This window comes from Haliotis asinina, chromosome 12, assembly GCF_037392515.1.
Source record: "Haliotis asinina isolate JCU_RB_2024 chromosome 12, JCU_Hal_asi_v2, whole genome shotgun sequence".
NCBI lineage: Eukaryota > Metazoa > Mollusca > Gastropoda > Lepetellida > Haliotidae > Haliotis > Haliotis asinina.
Window position 1 is genome coordinate 20,062,486 of NC_090291.1, and position 17,388 is coordinate 20,079,873.

At 38.9% G+C, this 17,388-nt stretch overlaps 1 protein-coding gene across 1 annotated transcript; it reads left to right on the top strand.

Moving 5' to 3' along the window:
* Positions 1-3,066: 3,066 nt before the first annotated feature.
* LOC137258108 (enoyl-CoA delta isomerase 2-like) lies at positions 3,067-14,906 on the top strand. Its single transcript, XM_067795669.1, has 7 exons — positions 3,067-3,103; positions 8,732-9,716; positions 10,582-10,958; positions 11,847-12,010; positions 12,566-12,776; positions 12,935-13,078; positions 13,993-14,906. Exons 1-7 carry the CDS (start codon positions 3,080-3,082, stop codon positions 14,152-14,154), a joined length of 2,067 nt encoding a protein of 688 aa, XP_067651770.1. The 5' UTR covers positions 3,067-3,079; the 3' UTR covers positions 14,155-14,906.
* Positions 14,907-17,388: the final 2,482 nt, after the last annotated feature.

Here is a 17,388-nt window from a genome sequence, read left to right on the forward strand (position 1 = left end):
CCAAAGGATTCAGAAACCTTTCCCTTGTATCCAACCTAAATCAGTGTGGTATTGGTTTTTTGGTTTTCCATGATAAGTTCACAAATATTCTTTAACCTTCACATATTATTTCACGCCTTGCAAATACGTTGCCTTTTCTTGGCAGAATGATTCAGATTTCACTTTGTTATCACATTGTATTTGTGTTCACATGGCTACAACTACACGCATAGGTCAGACTCACTTCACTAGAATAACTCTTAGTGCTTCAGTATATATACCGACAAACCACCCCCACCCCCACACACACACTAGAGATAGATAGATAGATAGATAGATAGATAGATAGATAGATAGATAGATAGATAGATAGATAGATAGATAGATAGGAGTGAAAACTGACTGTCAGCCGAAATGAAAAGTACAGCAAATGTCAAACGTAGGGTTGGTTACACATGAAAAGGACTGACATACTTATTTTGACAACACTTTCAAAATAATCATGATTAAAGATACTTTATTAATAAAGCAAGTTTTAGGCATTTTCAAATAATATTATTATTTCAGATTTCTTTTAGGCGTAAAATTGTCTGCATGAAACCGGAAGTTCTTCGTCTACATCAAAGTTACAACCGAGAAGAGAGAAATAACTTTCAGTGAGTGTTTAATTTTCAAACACAGAAAAGGGTGTGGGTGCTTTGTCACTCAAGATGTGATGTGTACTGTCGACTTAACTTAATATCCGTGTTTGAGAATTAAACTATGAATGTCTGTATAATGTTTGTGGGTTTTTTTCTAAATGTTTAGCCGCAGAATGTTTTGCAGAATATTGAAAAGTGGGGTGCAGAATTTACTTAAATTTGCCGCGGAATCCAGGAGGGACTGAAATTGTAACAATAGTATGTTTCAGTGACTGTAGGACAAACTAACACTTCACCAGTGAACCAAAATGTCAGGGTAAATCCATGTTTTTGTATTCTAAAATCAGTGACAGTGAAGTACGTGTGCTGCACGTAACCATTCATTTGTTCGTTCATCTGAGACCCCGCCCATCTCCCAGCTGACATGAACCCCCTCAGAACAACATTTGGCAACCTCAACGGCTACCCCAAACACCTAGCAGCAAGATGAACGCCCTCCTAAACCTGAACCTACACCTATAAGAATCAACATACCCAGCCCTGGCCAGATCAGTCACCACATCAGCCGTCTCATTAAGAAAACTACCAGCATCGACATAGATTGGTGACCGAAGGAGCACAAAATATCTGTAAAAAAATGGGTCAAAAATCAGCTCTCTCGGAGAACCTCATCAAAAATCTCTGTAACTCCATTGACTGGGAACAATCCACCATAGTAACCTCTAATGTCCATGACTGGCGCAAGCGCAAACTGTCAGTATTAGTCTTTAACGATAAGACAATAACGACAATTACAACCACAGCTGAACGGGGACCCAGGGACTGGGAAGTCCATTAGATCATTACTGGCTTCTACCCGCTTCTGCCGATCACTTGTATAAACTCTTCCCTTGTGCATACAATTTACCCATTGTCCGTACATCTCGCCCTTTCATCACATGCTTCTTATTCATTTATTCTATATACATGCAACGCTGGCTTCTTGAACAGATATACATGACATATGTTACCTAAAATACTTAGCGAGTCCCATCAGTTTCACCTATTGAGTAGGTCTTTAACAACCCGTGCTTGCCCTAAAAGACAACCATGTTTGTCGTAAGAGTCGACTAACAGGATCGGGTGGTCAGGCTCGCTGACTTGACACATGGCATCGGTTCCCAATTACCTAGATCGATGCACATGATGTTAGTCACTGGATTGTCCGGTCTAGACTCGATTATTTACGGACCGCCGCCATATAGAAGGAATATAAGTGAATGCGGCATAAAAGTATATAAACTCACTCATTTATTGTGAACTGGTAAATGTCTGTTTCACTTTAATAAAAGGACACTGCACAAGTCAAATTCTTACTTAATATAACTAGCACAAGAGTGATCGAATGGCATCATGAGCGGGGGATGCCATCTAAGTGATATTTTTAACAATAGTTCAGTTTGATTGTCAGGAAAACTCATGCTTCTCGTAAGAGGCGACTAGCGGGATCTGGTGATCAGGCTCACTGACTTGGTTGACACGTATGTTAATGTATCTCAGTTGTGTAGATCGATGCTCATGCTAAAGATCATTCACTGAACTGTCTGGTCCAGACTCGATTATTTACAGATAGCATTACATATAGCTGGAATAGTTTGGTGAATCCATCAAACACGGACGGTTTGTTGACTTTTTTTCATAATAGTGAGGGTACAACGATATTTATCTTTGTATACAATGTCAATATATTTACTACCGTAGTTTTAGAAACAATTTCGAAAGATTATTTTCAATGCGCTCGTTTTCTTTAAGTACATTTATATAACACGTAAAACGTAAAATTTTATCATATACTTAAGAGAACTACATTTAGTGGTTGTATAAACTATCACTGAATCGTCATGGCCGTCGTTGTTGTTGCTGCTGCTGCTGCTGCTGTTGTTGTTGTTGGTGGTGGTGGTGGTTAGACGTTTTCATGGACTAACGCTTATTTCGGAGTGCGTGGTCACCAGCTGTTCCGGATCGGCGCCAATTATTCTGCGTTGATATCTGAATAACTGTGTATTTTTGTACCTGGCATTACACTCATTTTGTGATTCACATGTGATCCAGTTTCTGTTTATTCTCCATTGTTTAATTTACATAATGCTGCGTACAGTGGAGGAGCCAACACAACTCGGAAGGCTAACAGTTTTCCAATGTTCATCGTCAGTTTAGTTCATGCGTTGAATGAAGGGACAAACCTTTTGTGGGTTTTTTTCCAGAAAGATCATCATCTTTTACAAATAGCGCGAGTTTCCCCTCGTGGCCCTTTCTTTCAGGCAAACTCCATCCCCACATAAAAACCGTGCCCAGTGAAGCATGTCCTCCGACAGGTGGTCCAGCGAGGACGATGTTGAAAATGAAGACAATGAATGCTCCCCGGCGAAATAACCTCGAACCCAGACCAAACCCGAAATCGATCATTCATACTTTCTGAAATGGCGGAGGGTCACATATATGAGGTAAAGCAATATTACATTTTCACTGCACGTGACGAATCCAAGTGAATTTAACAGTCCATCTTGAGCGAGCTTAAGTTTTAGCTTCAGGCGCATCTGAGAGCAATCATTTGATTGCTGTTACACTCTTATATTTTGATAATACGCGGAATGTAAACAGAAGGTGGATGATGTTTAGCTCAGCGCGGCAACACACTGACATTTATGCTCTTGTCAATCAATCGATCAGAGGATTGACAACTCGTTCGAAGATGTTTATATATTTAGATGTACGTTGCAGGAGGCATGTTGTTTTGGCCGCGGCAGCATAATTTTAGGTTTATCAGGGTTAGGCGCTGTTCTGGCGGCTTTTTCTTTCCGTCAGACACCGGCAATCCATTGTTTGAGTGTTAATTATGCCTTTCACTTCAGGGAGATTTAACTTGTTTACACGTGTGAATAACAACTGCATAGTGTCGTCACACGCACTTCAACATCAATATGGAGTGTTTATTAATTTTTTCTTGTTCATTTACATGCTGTTATTGTTGGATGTAAGGTAAAACCAGCATGGTCCAACATCAGTGTCGACTTACGTTCAGGCACGAGGATTAATGGAGAGAGTGTGCTTTGTTGTTCAAATAAAAAATACAAAGGTAAACATTGTAATTAAAATAGTTGTCATCTACGTATATCGTCATCATCCTACAGGATGCATACATAGACATGTATTGAGCACTAAAACAATTGGCGTTGCAAATGCAAATGAAGAATACTGAAATTGTATTCTGTGACCTGTTCAGGTGACAATTAGGCCATTTTACATTGGTTATGTTCCCTCCATGATTTTGAACATGTTGAAAATTTGGCCAACGACTTAATAGATGCCACTTAATTTTAATCTAGAAAAATCAGTATTTAAACAGATTATGTTGTTCAATGAGTTCATTAAAATTTGCTATCTCAAAGTTTGAGTGAATTTAGATGGAGCATATGTTTCAGACAGGCTTGCTATTAAGCTCTGACAGTTTTTCAGTATTTTACGATCATAAAATTTGCTATCTCAAAGTTTGAGTGAATTTAGATGGAGCATATGTTTCAGACAGGTTTGCTATTAAGCTCTGACAGTTTTTTGGTATTTTACGACTTAAATAGACATCACATTTACTCATCCAAGCAACCTTTACTAAGGTTAACGTTGTACTAAGGTTACCTTAGGTTATCTTAGTGCAGTGTTAAAGACTGGGAGTTAAGGATAAGGAGCCCCTGATGAGTTATGTTGCTCTAGATAACAGGTTATCAGTGTGTTGCCAGTGATTTGTCAGGTATGTTTGTGTTGAAAGGATTGATCACATAATCGTTTAATTGATCAGTGTCCCTTGCATCAGTAATTATCATTAAGGTCAGAAAACTAATTAATATTCATGAAAAAATGAAGCGTTTTATGAAATTTAAAGGTCACATGCAAAGCAAAACAACATTGCTGATTTTGATACCTTTCCACATGATCTTATAGTAATAAATTATCAAAAGTGCAAATTCAACTTATGAAGTTGAAACATAATGTGATGAAAAATAACCCTGTGAAACTGGAAATCAAACAATTCACTAGTTTCCCCCCACAAATAGCTGGTTTCAACAGCTGTTGCACACTGCACCTATAGCACATGCGCAATGATTAGGTTCACACAGCTTAAACCAGGAAGGTGACTCAGAAAACCACAACAGGTGATGCATGCAAGGATCATCCCTATGGTTGAAGTTGTAGAACAAAAGATGTTCCTTGCAATTACAAGCATCTTGGGTCTGCAATAGTAAAAATACCCTGGTTCCATACTTGGTTAAGCAATTTGAACTTAACACTTATCAGGCTATACACCATAAACAAAATACATAGATGTATGGCTCATTCACCTGAGTTGTGTCTCTGTCACATGATGTTATTACACAGATAGGCAGATTGTACACATGACATGTTATGGCTGTGAGTTGCAAACAGTCTGAATCCATTTTGCACAGATGACTGGATCGGTTTGAAAGCTGTGCAAACTCAGATTGTCAGTTTCAAGTCCTGCTTTGTACTTGGACGAATGACAGTTTCCAGTCATGCAGTAGTTCACCATCTCAGTATTGGTGGATTGGATCGACTGTAAATGCAGAGAGCATGCATTTGCAAAACCGAATGTCTCTGTATACATTCTTTATGGATAACAACTTCTTCTATTGTATATCATGCAACGTTTCAGTATGGATTCTTATACCATCACTTTTGCTTGACAACAGTATTGCATGATATACAATAAAAGAAGTTGTTATCCATAAACAATCTTACTTTCTCATTTCTAACCATACTTCTGAAATTCCAATCAAACAGATCATCTCTATAAACGCACAATCTGCTCTAAGAATATTGGCAAATGAACCAGCCAAGATTGTGTCCTGTTATTGCCCAGATGAATTTTATGTTGGAATTTATTGATAAATTATTGAGCTCAAATATCAATCTGTATTCTGTGAGCAGTAACCAGTACTGATGTGAAAGTTACCCCATCATGGAGTCTATAGAGGCATCAAATTAAAGGCTGATATCTCATAAAAGTTTATTGTAGTAAATATTTTTGTATAGTGTTGTGTACATGATTACAAGTAGAGTTAGAGGATGGCTATTCCTGTTTCAGACAGTCGGTAAATTCTATGTTCATTCCTTTGATTGTTTACCATGATCAAACTGAAATGAACTTGCTCAAAGTTTTACAGATGATTTCCCCCACAAAGTTGAATCAGCTTCTCCATTCTTGAATTTTTCATCTTAGCATAGGCTAATCTTACTAAATCATAAGAAACTGTACTGAAAAAGTAGCTTCGGAGTAGATTCTAAAGCTGAAGATTTGCACCATATGCTTGAATTTTTAATTATTCATAGAATATTCTCGGGAGAACCTGGTCATAACTGTCATGTGGCAGGTACAGTTGTATTGCAAGCAACAGATAAAACTGTTATGGCCTAAACCGTGCCTACGATGCAGGATCAGATTGTCAAACATTTACATGTCTTTTGTTTAAGCTCTGTTTGATACAGGTAAACAAATCCCTAAACAATGCAAAGTATGGCACTCCCTACAATACCGTGTACAAGGTATCATTGTTTAACAACAGAAACATTCCAAGCATGCTGTCATCAGTCAACAAGAATTAGTCTCCATGCATGATCAACTGATATACTCCTAAAGCTACAGTGACAATTTGTGTTTCCCATACTCCCTGTTATAAGAAAGCGAAATCTCCATACCTGTCTATCTCATGGTTTTGGGGTACATAATTGTTAGTCTGCAGTGTTTTTAACTTGATATATGATTTTTCTGAGTGAGTGGTGTTTTCACACTGCTTTTAACAATATTCCTGCAATATCACCCTGGGGGACACCAGAAATGGACTTGACACATTGTACCCATGTAAGCAATCAAACCAGGGTCTTTGGGCATGACAAGCAAACACTTGAACCATTAGGCTACCCCATCGCCCCGATATATGATTTTATTTTATGGGACTTCATCCACTGACCATCATTCTGTTGCCATAATGTTGGTATGAAAATAACAATGGCTTGGTAGGCAACTGTTATATGTTGTTGACAGAAATTATGACAAAATTCTGCAGAGTTGGTGTGTTGTACCCATTTATTTAGTTTGAGTCATTTATGATTATTTGTTTTTGAGTTAGACTGCAATGCACAGGGGAGATTTTGACTCAAATGGACTGTAGAATAGGTCTTCAGCAACACATGCTAGCCATAAACAGATATAAGGCAACTGTGCTTGTCGTAAGAGGCGACTAACAGGATTTAAATAATCGAGTCTGGTGCAGACAATCCAATGATCAACAGCATGTGTATTGATCTGCACAATTGGGAACCAATAACGTGAAAGACCATATAGCTAGAATATTGCTGGCTGGGGCTCAAAACACACTCACTCAATCATTGACATAACATGAAAACACACTTCAGATGTTGATAAGAAATCATTTAGCAGATGGCAGCGTGAGCTTCATTAAGGCTGTAACAATTCGGCTCAATTCATCAAAAATCTAATCTGGCACAATAGTTTAGATTTTCAATAACCATTGTCACTATTTCGATTAGATTTTCGATGACCACTGTCACTATTTTGATTAGACTTTAGAAAACCTGTCACCACACAGCCAGAATGTAATTTTGACTCCACCTTGAATAGTTCGAAGCGCTGAAATAAGGCAAAATATGATTGGTTGACTCCAGGGAAATTATTCAATGAGATTTGTTGTCAGCAGACATCACCGAGTTGACAATGGATTTCATGCTAAAAAGGCCTTCTCTCAGAGTTAAATAAAATCTGATGTTTTTATATGTATGAAAAATTGAACTGAAAATGCTCGAATTGAGGGTCCAATATTGAAAATCGAATCAGGTCTGGTTGAATAGTTGCAGACCTAGCCTCCATTAATAAATATTACCACCCATGTAATAGATTCGCCTAAGAAACCTTAAATGTTTGGATTCAACAACAGAACTGTTTCTGTATTACACATCCTGTGCGTCATTCTAGTTCTGGGGCGGTAGGGTAATCTAGTGGTTAAAGCATTTGCTCTTCACTCCAAAGACCTGGGTTTGACTCCCCACATTGCCATATTGTGTAAAGCCCATTTCTGCCATCCCCTGTCCACGGTATTGCTGGGATATTACTAATAGCTAGCACTCACTGATTCAATCACTCATTCACTCACTCACGTCCTAATGCCCCATGCCGACATTATTCCAGAACTCTCCACTCACTCACTCACTCACTCACTCACTCACTCACTCACTCACTCACTCACTCACTCACGTCCTAATACCTCATGCCGACATTATTCCAGATCTCTCTATATGGCTCTCTCTGCTTAGTGTAATACTAATAGTGCACGCATTCTCATGTATAAACTAAAATGTATATTAGTTCAGGGCAAAACTGTACTTGTTTACACTATAGATATGAGAGAACCATAATTTTTTATTTCTCAAGAGATGAAAATCTAAGACAGTTATGGGGACATAAACATGCAGATGTGTCATACTGCATGCTTTAATATGTTACTGCCTTTAGATATAACAGACTATACTGACACATGTATGCATGAAGGCTGTTAAAAACTCAACATGTGACCATGCACCTTTACACAAAGATATCTAACAGAAACAGCTATAACATTGTGGAAGTCATACTATCTGCTGGTGTGTAAAAAAAAGGAGGATAAGATAATGTAAACATTATAAATATACAATTTATAGTTACAATGTTCAGTTATTGTTATCCCATATGTGGCATATGTTACATATTCCAAGAATTCATTATTTCTGTTGTCAGTAATGGCTTGTTCACTCTGCTTGTGTGACCTCCATCCCTTCAGCCTTTTGACTCATTCACTCATTCACTCATTCACCCACTCGCTCACTCGACCAACCACAAACCTACTCACTCATTCACCCAATGAACCACAAACGTGTTCGTTCGCTCACAAACTCACTCACTCACTCACTCACTCACTCACTCACTCACTCACTCACTCACTCATAACCCCTGATATACACATGAGGAAGACTGTATGACATTACTGTATTTATATATCTTTTGTAAGGTGGAAAGGATCCTATGCATGAGGCAGATAAATGGAGTCAGGGAGTATCGAATCAAGTGGAAGGGCTTCCCAAGTCCAGAGTTTGACACCTGGGAACCCTTGGCCAATCTGGGTTCATGTAAACAGCTCCTGAAACAGTTTGAGGAAAACAACCAGAAGAAGGAATCACAGAAGAAAGTGAAGGAGAAAGCAAGAAAAATTGCGCAAGAACTGGTAAAGAAAAGTAAACAGTTGAAAAACAAGTCAGGGACGACTGTGAAGGTGAAAAATTCTAAATTGGACAGAGAACGCATAAAGGGTAATGTATCGGGGAAGAAGACATTAACTAAATGTGCCTCTGAAGGGAAGAAAGTTAAGAAGCTTAAAGTTGTAATAGCGAAGAAGGCTTCGTCCAAGTCAGACTGTGGCAAAAAGGCTAAATCTGCACCGCTGAAGAAATCTGTCCTAGATAAATCAGAAAAGCCTAAAAAGACAGTCAATAAGGATAAATCTATACAGAAAAAATCGAACTCAAAGGACAAAGTTACAAAAGTGAAATTGGAAGGAAGTTGTAATTCTAAATCTATAAAACTTCCAAGCACAAGTAATATCAAGAAGCTTAATATAGGAAAGAGCAAAACAAGTCTACCCTCCAAGGTCAAGAATAGTGGGAACAATAGTATATCAGATGTTCTAGTCAAGAAAGAGAAGAAAGGGGTAAAGAGAAAACTTGAATCGGAGGTGGAAATTCTTTCAGACTCTGACAGTGATGAAGATATTCTTTATTCACTGAATGATGTGGTTACGGACATGCCTTGTCTGAAGGGTGAGGTTGCATCCACTTTTGGAAATACTAAACCGAAGGACAAGGGTAAGCAAGTCGACAGGAAAATTGTGGAAAAGATTAAGTCAAAGTGGGAACAAGAATCTGATGGTAAAACAGTGAAGCGGCGCCTGTCATTGATAGACTCGGTGAAGAAAAAGAAAGGATCTTTGAATCCTTCAGGCAAGTAGAAACCTTTCATAAATATTTTGGAGATAAACACCCTGTGTTGGAAAATGAAGGGTATATAGCAAAATTATAATAGCTCTAAATTTGAAATAAAATAGAATGTGTAGCATGAGGTTTTGAATATAACATTTAGAGCAATTATAATTTTATTATATACCTCTGATTTTCCGACATGGTATGTATATTTCCATTCTGCCCTACCCACATTATTAAGATATTTAAAAATGACTGAATGATTTTAATTAAAAAAATCACAATCCAGTTTTTTACTGAATTATGTTTTTAATTTATTTATAACCAGTGATTAGGGAAATCATAACGACGCTCAAACAGATCCAGTATTTGTCGTCTGTGTGGAATAGTTTTCCATTCTGCTTCATCAAGTTATGCATTAACTGATGTCACAGTTGCATCTTTTCTTCACTACCTTGAGTGCCATTAGATTGCTGATTTCTCACCATCTGCTTTAAAATAACTTTTTCATACAAACTTGTTTTGTATTTTGCTCCAGAAACATTCTCCTTACCTGATTTCAGGTAGTAAGATATATCTTGATATTGTTTTAGGTTCAGGATTCAAATTGTTTCAAGTTCATTTGAGTTATGTTATGTTGAATATGATGATTTTATGGCCCTTTGGAAATAACAATAGCTTGTCCAGTTTGCTGTAATTAAAGCAAACATACTTAAAACAAGGGATATAACTGGGGTATATAGGATACCAGATCCTTGACAGTCCAAGCCGCTAATGCTGAGTTCTGAAGTTATATGGCTGAGCACGCTAACTACAAACTAGTAACACAAAAATGGTCAATTGATCATTTTTTCCTGGCACTAACCATGCTAACTACAAATTCTAGATCCAGCGTTGCCTTACTTCTCATCGGTCAAGCCCATCACAGCCCCTGCCCGGCCTCCCATGCCAGGTTCCTCTCTCCTGCTTGACAAATACTATGGGGACATCCCGTCGTTCCCACTTTCACAGAGTATGATGCCGGTCAGCCCCTCTTCCATCTCATACAAGGCACTGCTGGCTAACCTTCCCATGCAGATGCATCCCAAGAAGAACAAGAAGGTGGTGGAGAATGACCCAGAGGAGAAGGTGGAACGGCGTATCAGTGTCCGCACCACAGAATGTGCTTTCCGCTACAAGCAGATCGTGGTGAAAAAGTGTGAGGGCTACACACAGATCTGGCTGAATACTCACACTGCTCTGAAGAACGCCATTGATCCACAGGTATGTCACCACTATGACTGTCAGTCAGCACAGTTGAGTGAAAAGAAGTGAAAATGCCATTACCCCTTTTGTGGTGTTATAGTCAATGCTTAAACACGACCATATCAAAGTTTGACCTTGACCTAAAAAACTAGGGGTCCAGGATACCCTAATAATGAATTGAAAAGGTCCTGTGAAGTTATGTAATAGTTTAGTGTATTTATCTATCATGTCTGATAATCCCCTTGATCACAGGGCATTCATATATCTCAACAAGAATTAGGTACAATAAATATTTTGGCCCTTTGACCTTGGGACTCCTCTGATTTGGTGGCCAGAATTGGTCCCTTAGACTTGCAACTGAACTGATTTGGTGGTCAGGATTAGCCCCCTCAAGCTTGCAACTGAATTGATTTGATGGTTAGGATTGGTTCCTTCGACCTTGCAACTGAATTGATTTGGTGGTCAGAATTGGTAACCTCAACCGTGTGATTCATCTGTTTTGGTGGTCAGAATGGGTTCTTTAACCTGGCAACTGGGCCCTTTGACCAGGTGACTCAACTGATTTGGTGGTCAGAATTGGTCCCCTTGACCTGGTGACTCAACTGATTTGGTGGTCAGAATTGGTCCCCAAATCAAATCAACATTTGTAAATGCCAGATAATGACTTCAGTCATTCTCAGGTGATTCATGTGTAACCAAGATAATTGTGTCACCGCAGCCTGATTTCATGAATTGTTATGTTTTTTGCCAGGCCAAGACAGGGTCATAATATTTACAGACTGTCATGATCTTGGTGGATTATTACGAGTTGCATCAACCCGCTGAGCATCTGGATGGTGGTATTCCAATGTCATCATGACAGTAACTGTTCCTCCCTATACATCTAACTACCGTTGTTAATTTCAGGTTGTTCATGAGATCGTGTCTGCCCTCAACTCCGCCAAATACGATGACAGCAACCTGGTGATGCTGAGCAGCATCGGCAACGTCTTCTGTTCCGGTATTGATCTAAACTTCCTGACGACCGGGGACCGAAGAATAGCAGCTAGACAAATGGTGGATGCTGTCAGGTTGGTGTCTTTAGCAACAGTTTATCTGTCCTTTTTGTGATGAGCAAGTGACAAAGTGAGATAAAAACTTCAACCAGTGTTAGTGCTTATTGCCTTTTGTTGGTTTATACCTGATTGATATGATAGTGGCCGTGTGTTTCTACCCCAAGAGTTATTTATGTGAAAAGATATCACCCCTGTTAGTGCTTCTGATGAGAGAATATTAGGAAGTATCATGTCTTGGTTATAATTTCCTCATCAGTACATTTTGTTTATTATTTGTATTTTGTGTTCCTACAAATAGTTGTAAGTCGTTTATAAGTGATATTTAAGATGTAAAGTTTATTGATGAATAGATTCTTTTGTGAAAGCCATTTTTTACCACTAGTGTCCACAGAATCTGATACACAAGCTCAAATTTAGTTACTTCTTTACATGTGTTCTTCAGGTTAAAACAACTACAGCATATTACATAGCACAACAAAATATTTGGGAGTCCACCCTCTTGACAGCCACATAACTTCATACCACTGAAATATATTTGCTGTCAGTTTAGTTTTTGTCTTTACTTCCTAGGGATCTGATCAAGACATTCATCACGTTCCCGAAGCCAATTGTGGCAGCTGTACCTGGTCCGGCCATAGGCCTGGGCATGGCCATCCTACCTCTCTGTGATGTAATCTATGCTAGTGACAAGGCACTGTTCTACCTCCCATACTCCCAACTGTCTCAGACACCGGAGGGATGCATATCATTCACACTACCTCTTGCTGTTGGACTCGCTGTGGTAGGTGGCATCAGACCTGGTTCAGAAGGCTTCTGAGACTTCCAGTTTACTGAATTGAGCAGAAGTGTTGTTCAAAGAGCTGTATTACCATTACTCAACAATGTTTTGGTCATTGAGTTGTTGCCTGTGTGACTGATGGTGTCTCCTTGTCCATCCAGAGTAATGAGCTGCTGTTTGCTGGCCGGAAGATCACTGCAATGGAAGCGTATCAGCTAGGTCTGGTGTCACAGGTGTTTTGGCCGACAAGTGTCATGCAAGAGGTGATACCTCGGGTTCAACACATGTCCATGTACTCTGCGAAGGTGAGTCCATCATTAATGAACAGGGATGGTTGGGTAGTCAGGTGGTTCAAATCCCCACATGGGTACAATATGTGAAGCCCATTTGTTTTGTTCCCTGTTGTGATTTTGTTGGAATATTCCTAGAAGTTGGATAAAACTAAACTCACTCACTCACTAGTGTACAACACAGGCCCCATTCTTGTGTATCCCCTTATTAGAATGTTGCTAAACTCAGTGTAAAACCTTACTTATTCACAAACACAGACAGATGTCGGTACTTGAAGATCTGAAAAAATGTCATTCATGAGCATGCACAGTGAAGCATTTGGTTGTTCCCTCTTGCTGTTCCAAACCAGTTGATCTACACAATGTAATACACAGTGTGTGCCCCATTTAGATCCGGGTTAGAATTGATCTTCAGTGACCCTTGCTTGTCAAAAGAGGCAACTAACGGGATCAGGTGGTTAGGCTTGCTAACGTGGTTGTCTTTGTATCTCATTTGAGTGGATTGATTCTCATGCTGATGATCACTTGAGTGTCTGGCCCAGACTTATTTACCACCATATGACTGGGATACTGCTGAGAATAGTGTGAAACTAAACTCACTCACTCACAATTTACATGGGTAGAGAATACGATTTATTTCTCGCCCATTGAAGATACTGCAGTGTAATATTTTTACGGCAATATTGCGCTAGTTTAATACCGCTTGATGTATGATGTCAAAATGGTTTAAAGTCGTGACGTCACAATGCTAATGCTGATGTCGCAATTTTATTAGACCTTGCTTGACTCACGGAAAGCTGAGAGTGATCACACTGTAGGGAATTTCACGGCAATTTCTGTCAATTTATGTTGGCGAGTAATAAACAGAATACTAAACTTCGCTGCCACAAAAATGTGGATATATACATGCTCTATTTTTTGTTCTTCAGGCAATGGAAGCAACAAAACTTCTAATTCGCAGTCACCACCGAACCAAGCTGGAACTGACCAATGAGACGGAGTGTAACTTACTGTTGGAGAGATGGAGTACAGTTGAATGTCACCGCGCTATCGAGACATACCTCAGCAATGAGAAGAACTTCCTCCTGTAACTCCCTCACTAACTCATCGCCTCCATTAGACGTGCTATAGAGACCGAAGTGATGAGAAGAGTGTCCTCCGTCACCAACTCAGTGTCTCTACTGGACTTTCAACACTATTGAAACCTCAGTGATGAGAAAAACATTCGACTGTAACTCTTTCCCACTGCCACCATTGGACTCTCAACACACAATAGAGACCTCAGTGATGAGAGGAACGTTCTGCTGTAACTCCCTCACCATACTCAGGCAACACACAGGACTTTTATCTCCACACTGACCCCATGGGGCAGCCAGATGACCATTTATAGAAGCAATACTCCTCAGGGATATACCTGAACCTTCGAGCTCTGCCCCCCCAGAGAATCTCAGTAATAGTTGGGGGTCCCATGACTGCAGGACATGATGTCTCCTGTTAACACGTGCACTTTTCTTTCATGAACCTAAATGATGTCATAGCATTTGGCATGGTGATATTCTTGTTGATCTTGGTGAAGAACCAGACAAGAGAATCTGATCTTTTGATAATGTTTTATTTTCATTGAGGCTGGTGTGGTAACCGGGTAGTTAAAACATTCACTTCTCATACTGAAGACCCTGGTTTGATCCCCACCCATGAGTACAATGTGTGAAGCCCATTTGTGGAATAATGCTGAAACTGGCGCAGTACCAAAATCACTCACTCACATATTTTCATTGAGATATTGAGATATCATATATATCTGACATACATGATGTATCTATCACACAGCTGAAGATGAAGAATGATTCTTAATGGGCTTTTTCACATTTTCATCACAGTACATGGTTTGGGTAGGTGAATTTAGTGCTGGAGTTGCTATTGCAAGATTAATGGTGAATTGCTAGTGTTCAAGTATCAAACGATCAGTCATTTTGAGATGTATTTTGCATCATTTATTTCACACATCGGTTGTTTACCATGAACACTTATCACAGATGATAATAATGGCCATTTTTAAAGTGCCTGTTCCCACATGCTTGAGCTTCTCAAAGTGGTGACACATTATTACCCTGGTTAACCCAAGCTGGGTTAGGCTTGCAGCCTTATCCCACCAGGTACCCATCTGCAGCTTGGTCGAATAGAGGCAATTTTGAACAAGCTCACTTCCCTATGGTAAGACCACATGTATTATATGTGCATCGTTATGGAACAGATCTGAAGTCTCCGAAACTCTCAGGAGTCAAGCTGCCAAACAGTCACCCATCCAAGACTGACCATGCCCGACATTGCTTAACTTGAACTGATTTGTAAAATGAGCACTCTGCACAGGACCACACACCTCAAATCATGCAGATCATGCAGATCACACCGTGACTGTCACTGGTAGTCAATAGGACTGTGCCTAGTTGATGGTCAGTTGACCATGGGAAAGACTACGCTGGCTGATGCCTCTGTTCCATATTCACAAAGCGATTTAGTGCTATGACTATTTAGTACTATGACTATTTAGTACTATGACTATTTAGTACTATGACTATTTAGTGCTATGACTATTTAGTTCTATGACTATTTAGTTCTATGACTATTTAGTACTATGACTATTTAGTTCTATGACTATTTAGTACTATGACTATTTAGTACTATGACTATTTAGTTCTATGACTATTTAGTACTATGACTATTTAGTACTATGACTATTTAGTTCTATGACTATTTAGTACTATGACTATTTAGTGCTATGACTATTTAGTTCTATGACTATTTAGTACTATGACTATTTAGTGCTATGACTATTTAGTTCTATGACTATTTAGTACCATGACTATTTAGTACTATGACTATTTAGTACTATGACTATTTAGTTCTATGACTATTTAGTACTATGACTATTTAGTTCTATGACTATTTAGTACTATGACTATTTAGTACTATGACTATTGGCAGTCAGTAATTGGAGGTGTTCCTACACCTTCTTCCATTAGTTGGGGACATAGATTATTATGTGACCTAGATGTCGTAAGTGAATGTGTTTTTACACACATACTCTATGAAATAAATTCAAGTTTGTTTTCTGTTTGAGCGCTTGACTGAAAAAAATGTCATTCATTCATGTAAATGTTGAAATTTCCTGTAAATTTGCCACACATATCCCTAAGGTATGCTGAGCAATACATGAGTTGGAAATCTTAATGACATGCTTGGCATCAAAGTTTCCCATGTTTTTCACAGCTTACTGCTTTTTGGAAAGAGTTTTCAAACATTTCAAAACTGGTTGTGTTTCCAAAGTATGGACTACTTTCACCAGTGGATCGGTGGGTTGGACTAATGGTTAGTTCAATGATCACACCAAACACCCAGGTTCGATTCTCCACATGAGTACAATGTGTGAAGCCCATTTCTGGTGTCCCCCATCATGATATTGCTGGAATATTGCTAAAAGCAGCATAAAACTATACTATTCAGTCACTTTCACCAGCCTCATTTGAACTAAGATCTGGGAGCATTTCCACTAAGGAATCAAGTTGCTAGGCACTGCATTAAGCATGTGTTAAGGTATGGTTAGGAACATTTTATTTGTAAAGCGATTGCTTTATGGAATACTGTTCTGATTATAACAAAAATTTCATTATTGCAGAATCTCAGGAGTTGATCATCATGCTATTTTCTCATGGTCTGTTTCATCAACAACTAAACATACCACAGGTCTGCCACACACTTTAACTGTTCAGTACTGACAGTCGTACAACATTTAGTTTGCATTTTTAGCAGAAACGTGTTGATAAATTTGTGTGTTTCTTTATCATTGTGAAGCTAGGAACCTGAAATTACCTAACATACTGAAAAAAATCCCAGGCTTATACATAAGTTGTGGATGAAAAGGCCAGACAAGCCTTCAATACTATCTAAATTCAAAGCTTTGTAACCCTATCCTGTTCACACGGAAACATGGCTTACTAGTGCTTGACTGTAGTCTCATTAGAGTTGGATTGTTTACTGCAGTACCTACATATGTGAAGATCTGATGATACCTGCATAGTATGTCATGTCAGGTGAACACACTCATGACAAGCATTTCTGATTCCAGTATCAAAAATGAATGTAATCATGGAGTTCCAAATGCAAAAAAAATAATAGAGCTATGGTATCGTTGCTGGCTGTAGGTGCCTGACCTTGAGAGTGAGGTGTCAAATCTCAGATGGGATTCAGCATAAAAATAAAGGTACAGCCCCAAATACAACACATGTCAGATTGAATATGTTTATGTTCACGATGGCAAACACATA

Coding starts and splice junctions, on each gene's coding strand:
- LOC137258108 (XM_067795669.1), top strand. CDS start 3,080: ATGGCGGAGGGTCACATATATGAG. Junction 9,717..10,581: donor AGGATCTTTGAATCCTTCAG/GCAAGTAGAAAC, acceptor TACAAATTCTAG/ATCCAGCGTTGCCTTACTTC. Junction 12,777..12,934: donor TTGCTGTTGGACTCGCTGTG/GTAGGTGGCATC, acceptor TTGTCCATCCAG/AGTAATGAGCTGCTGTTTGC.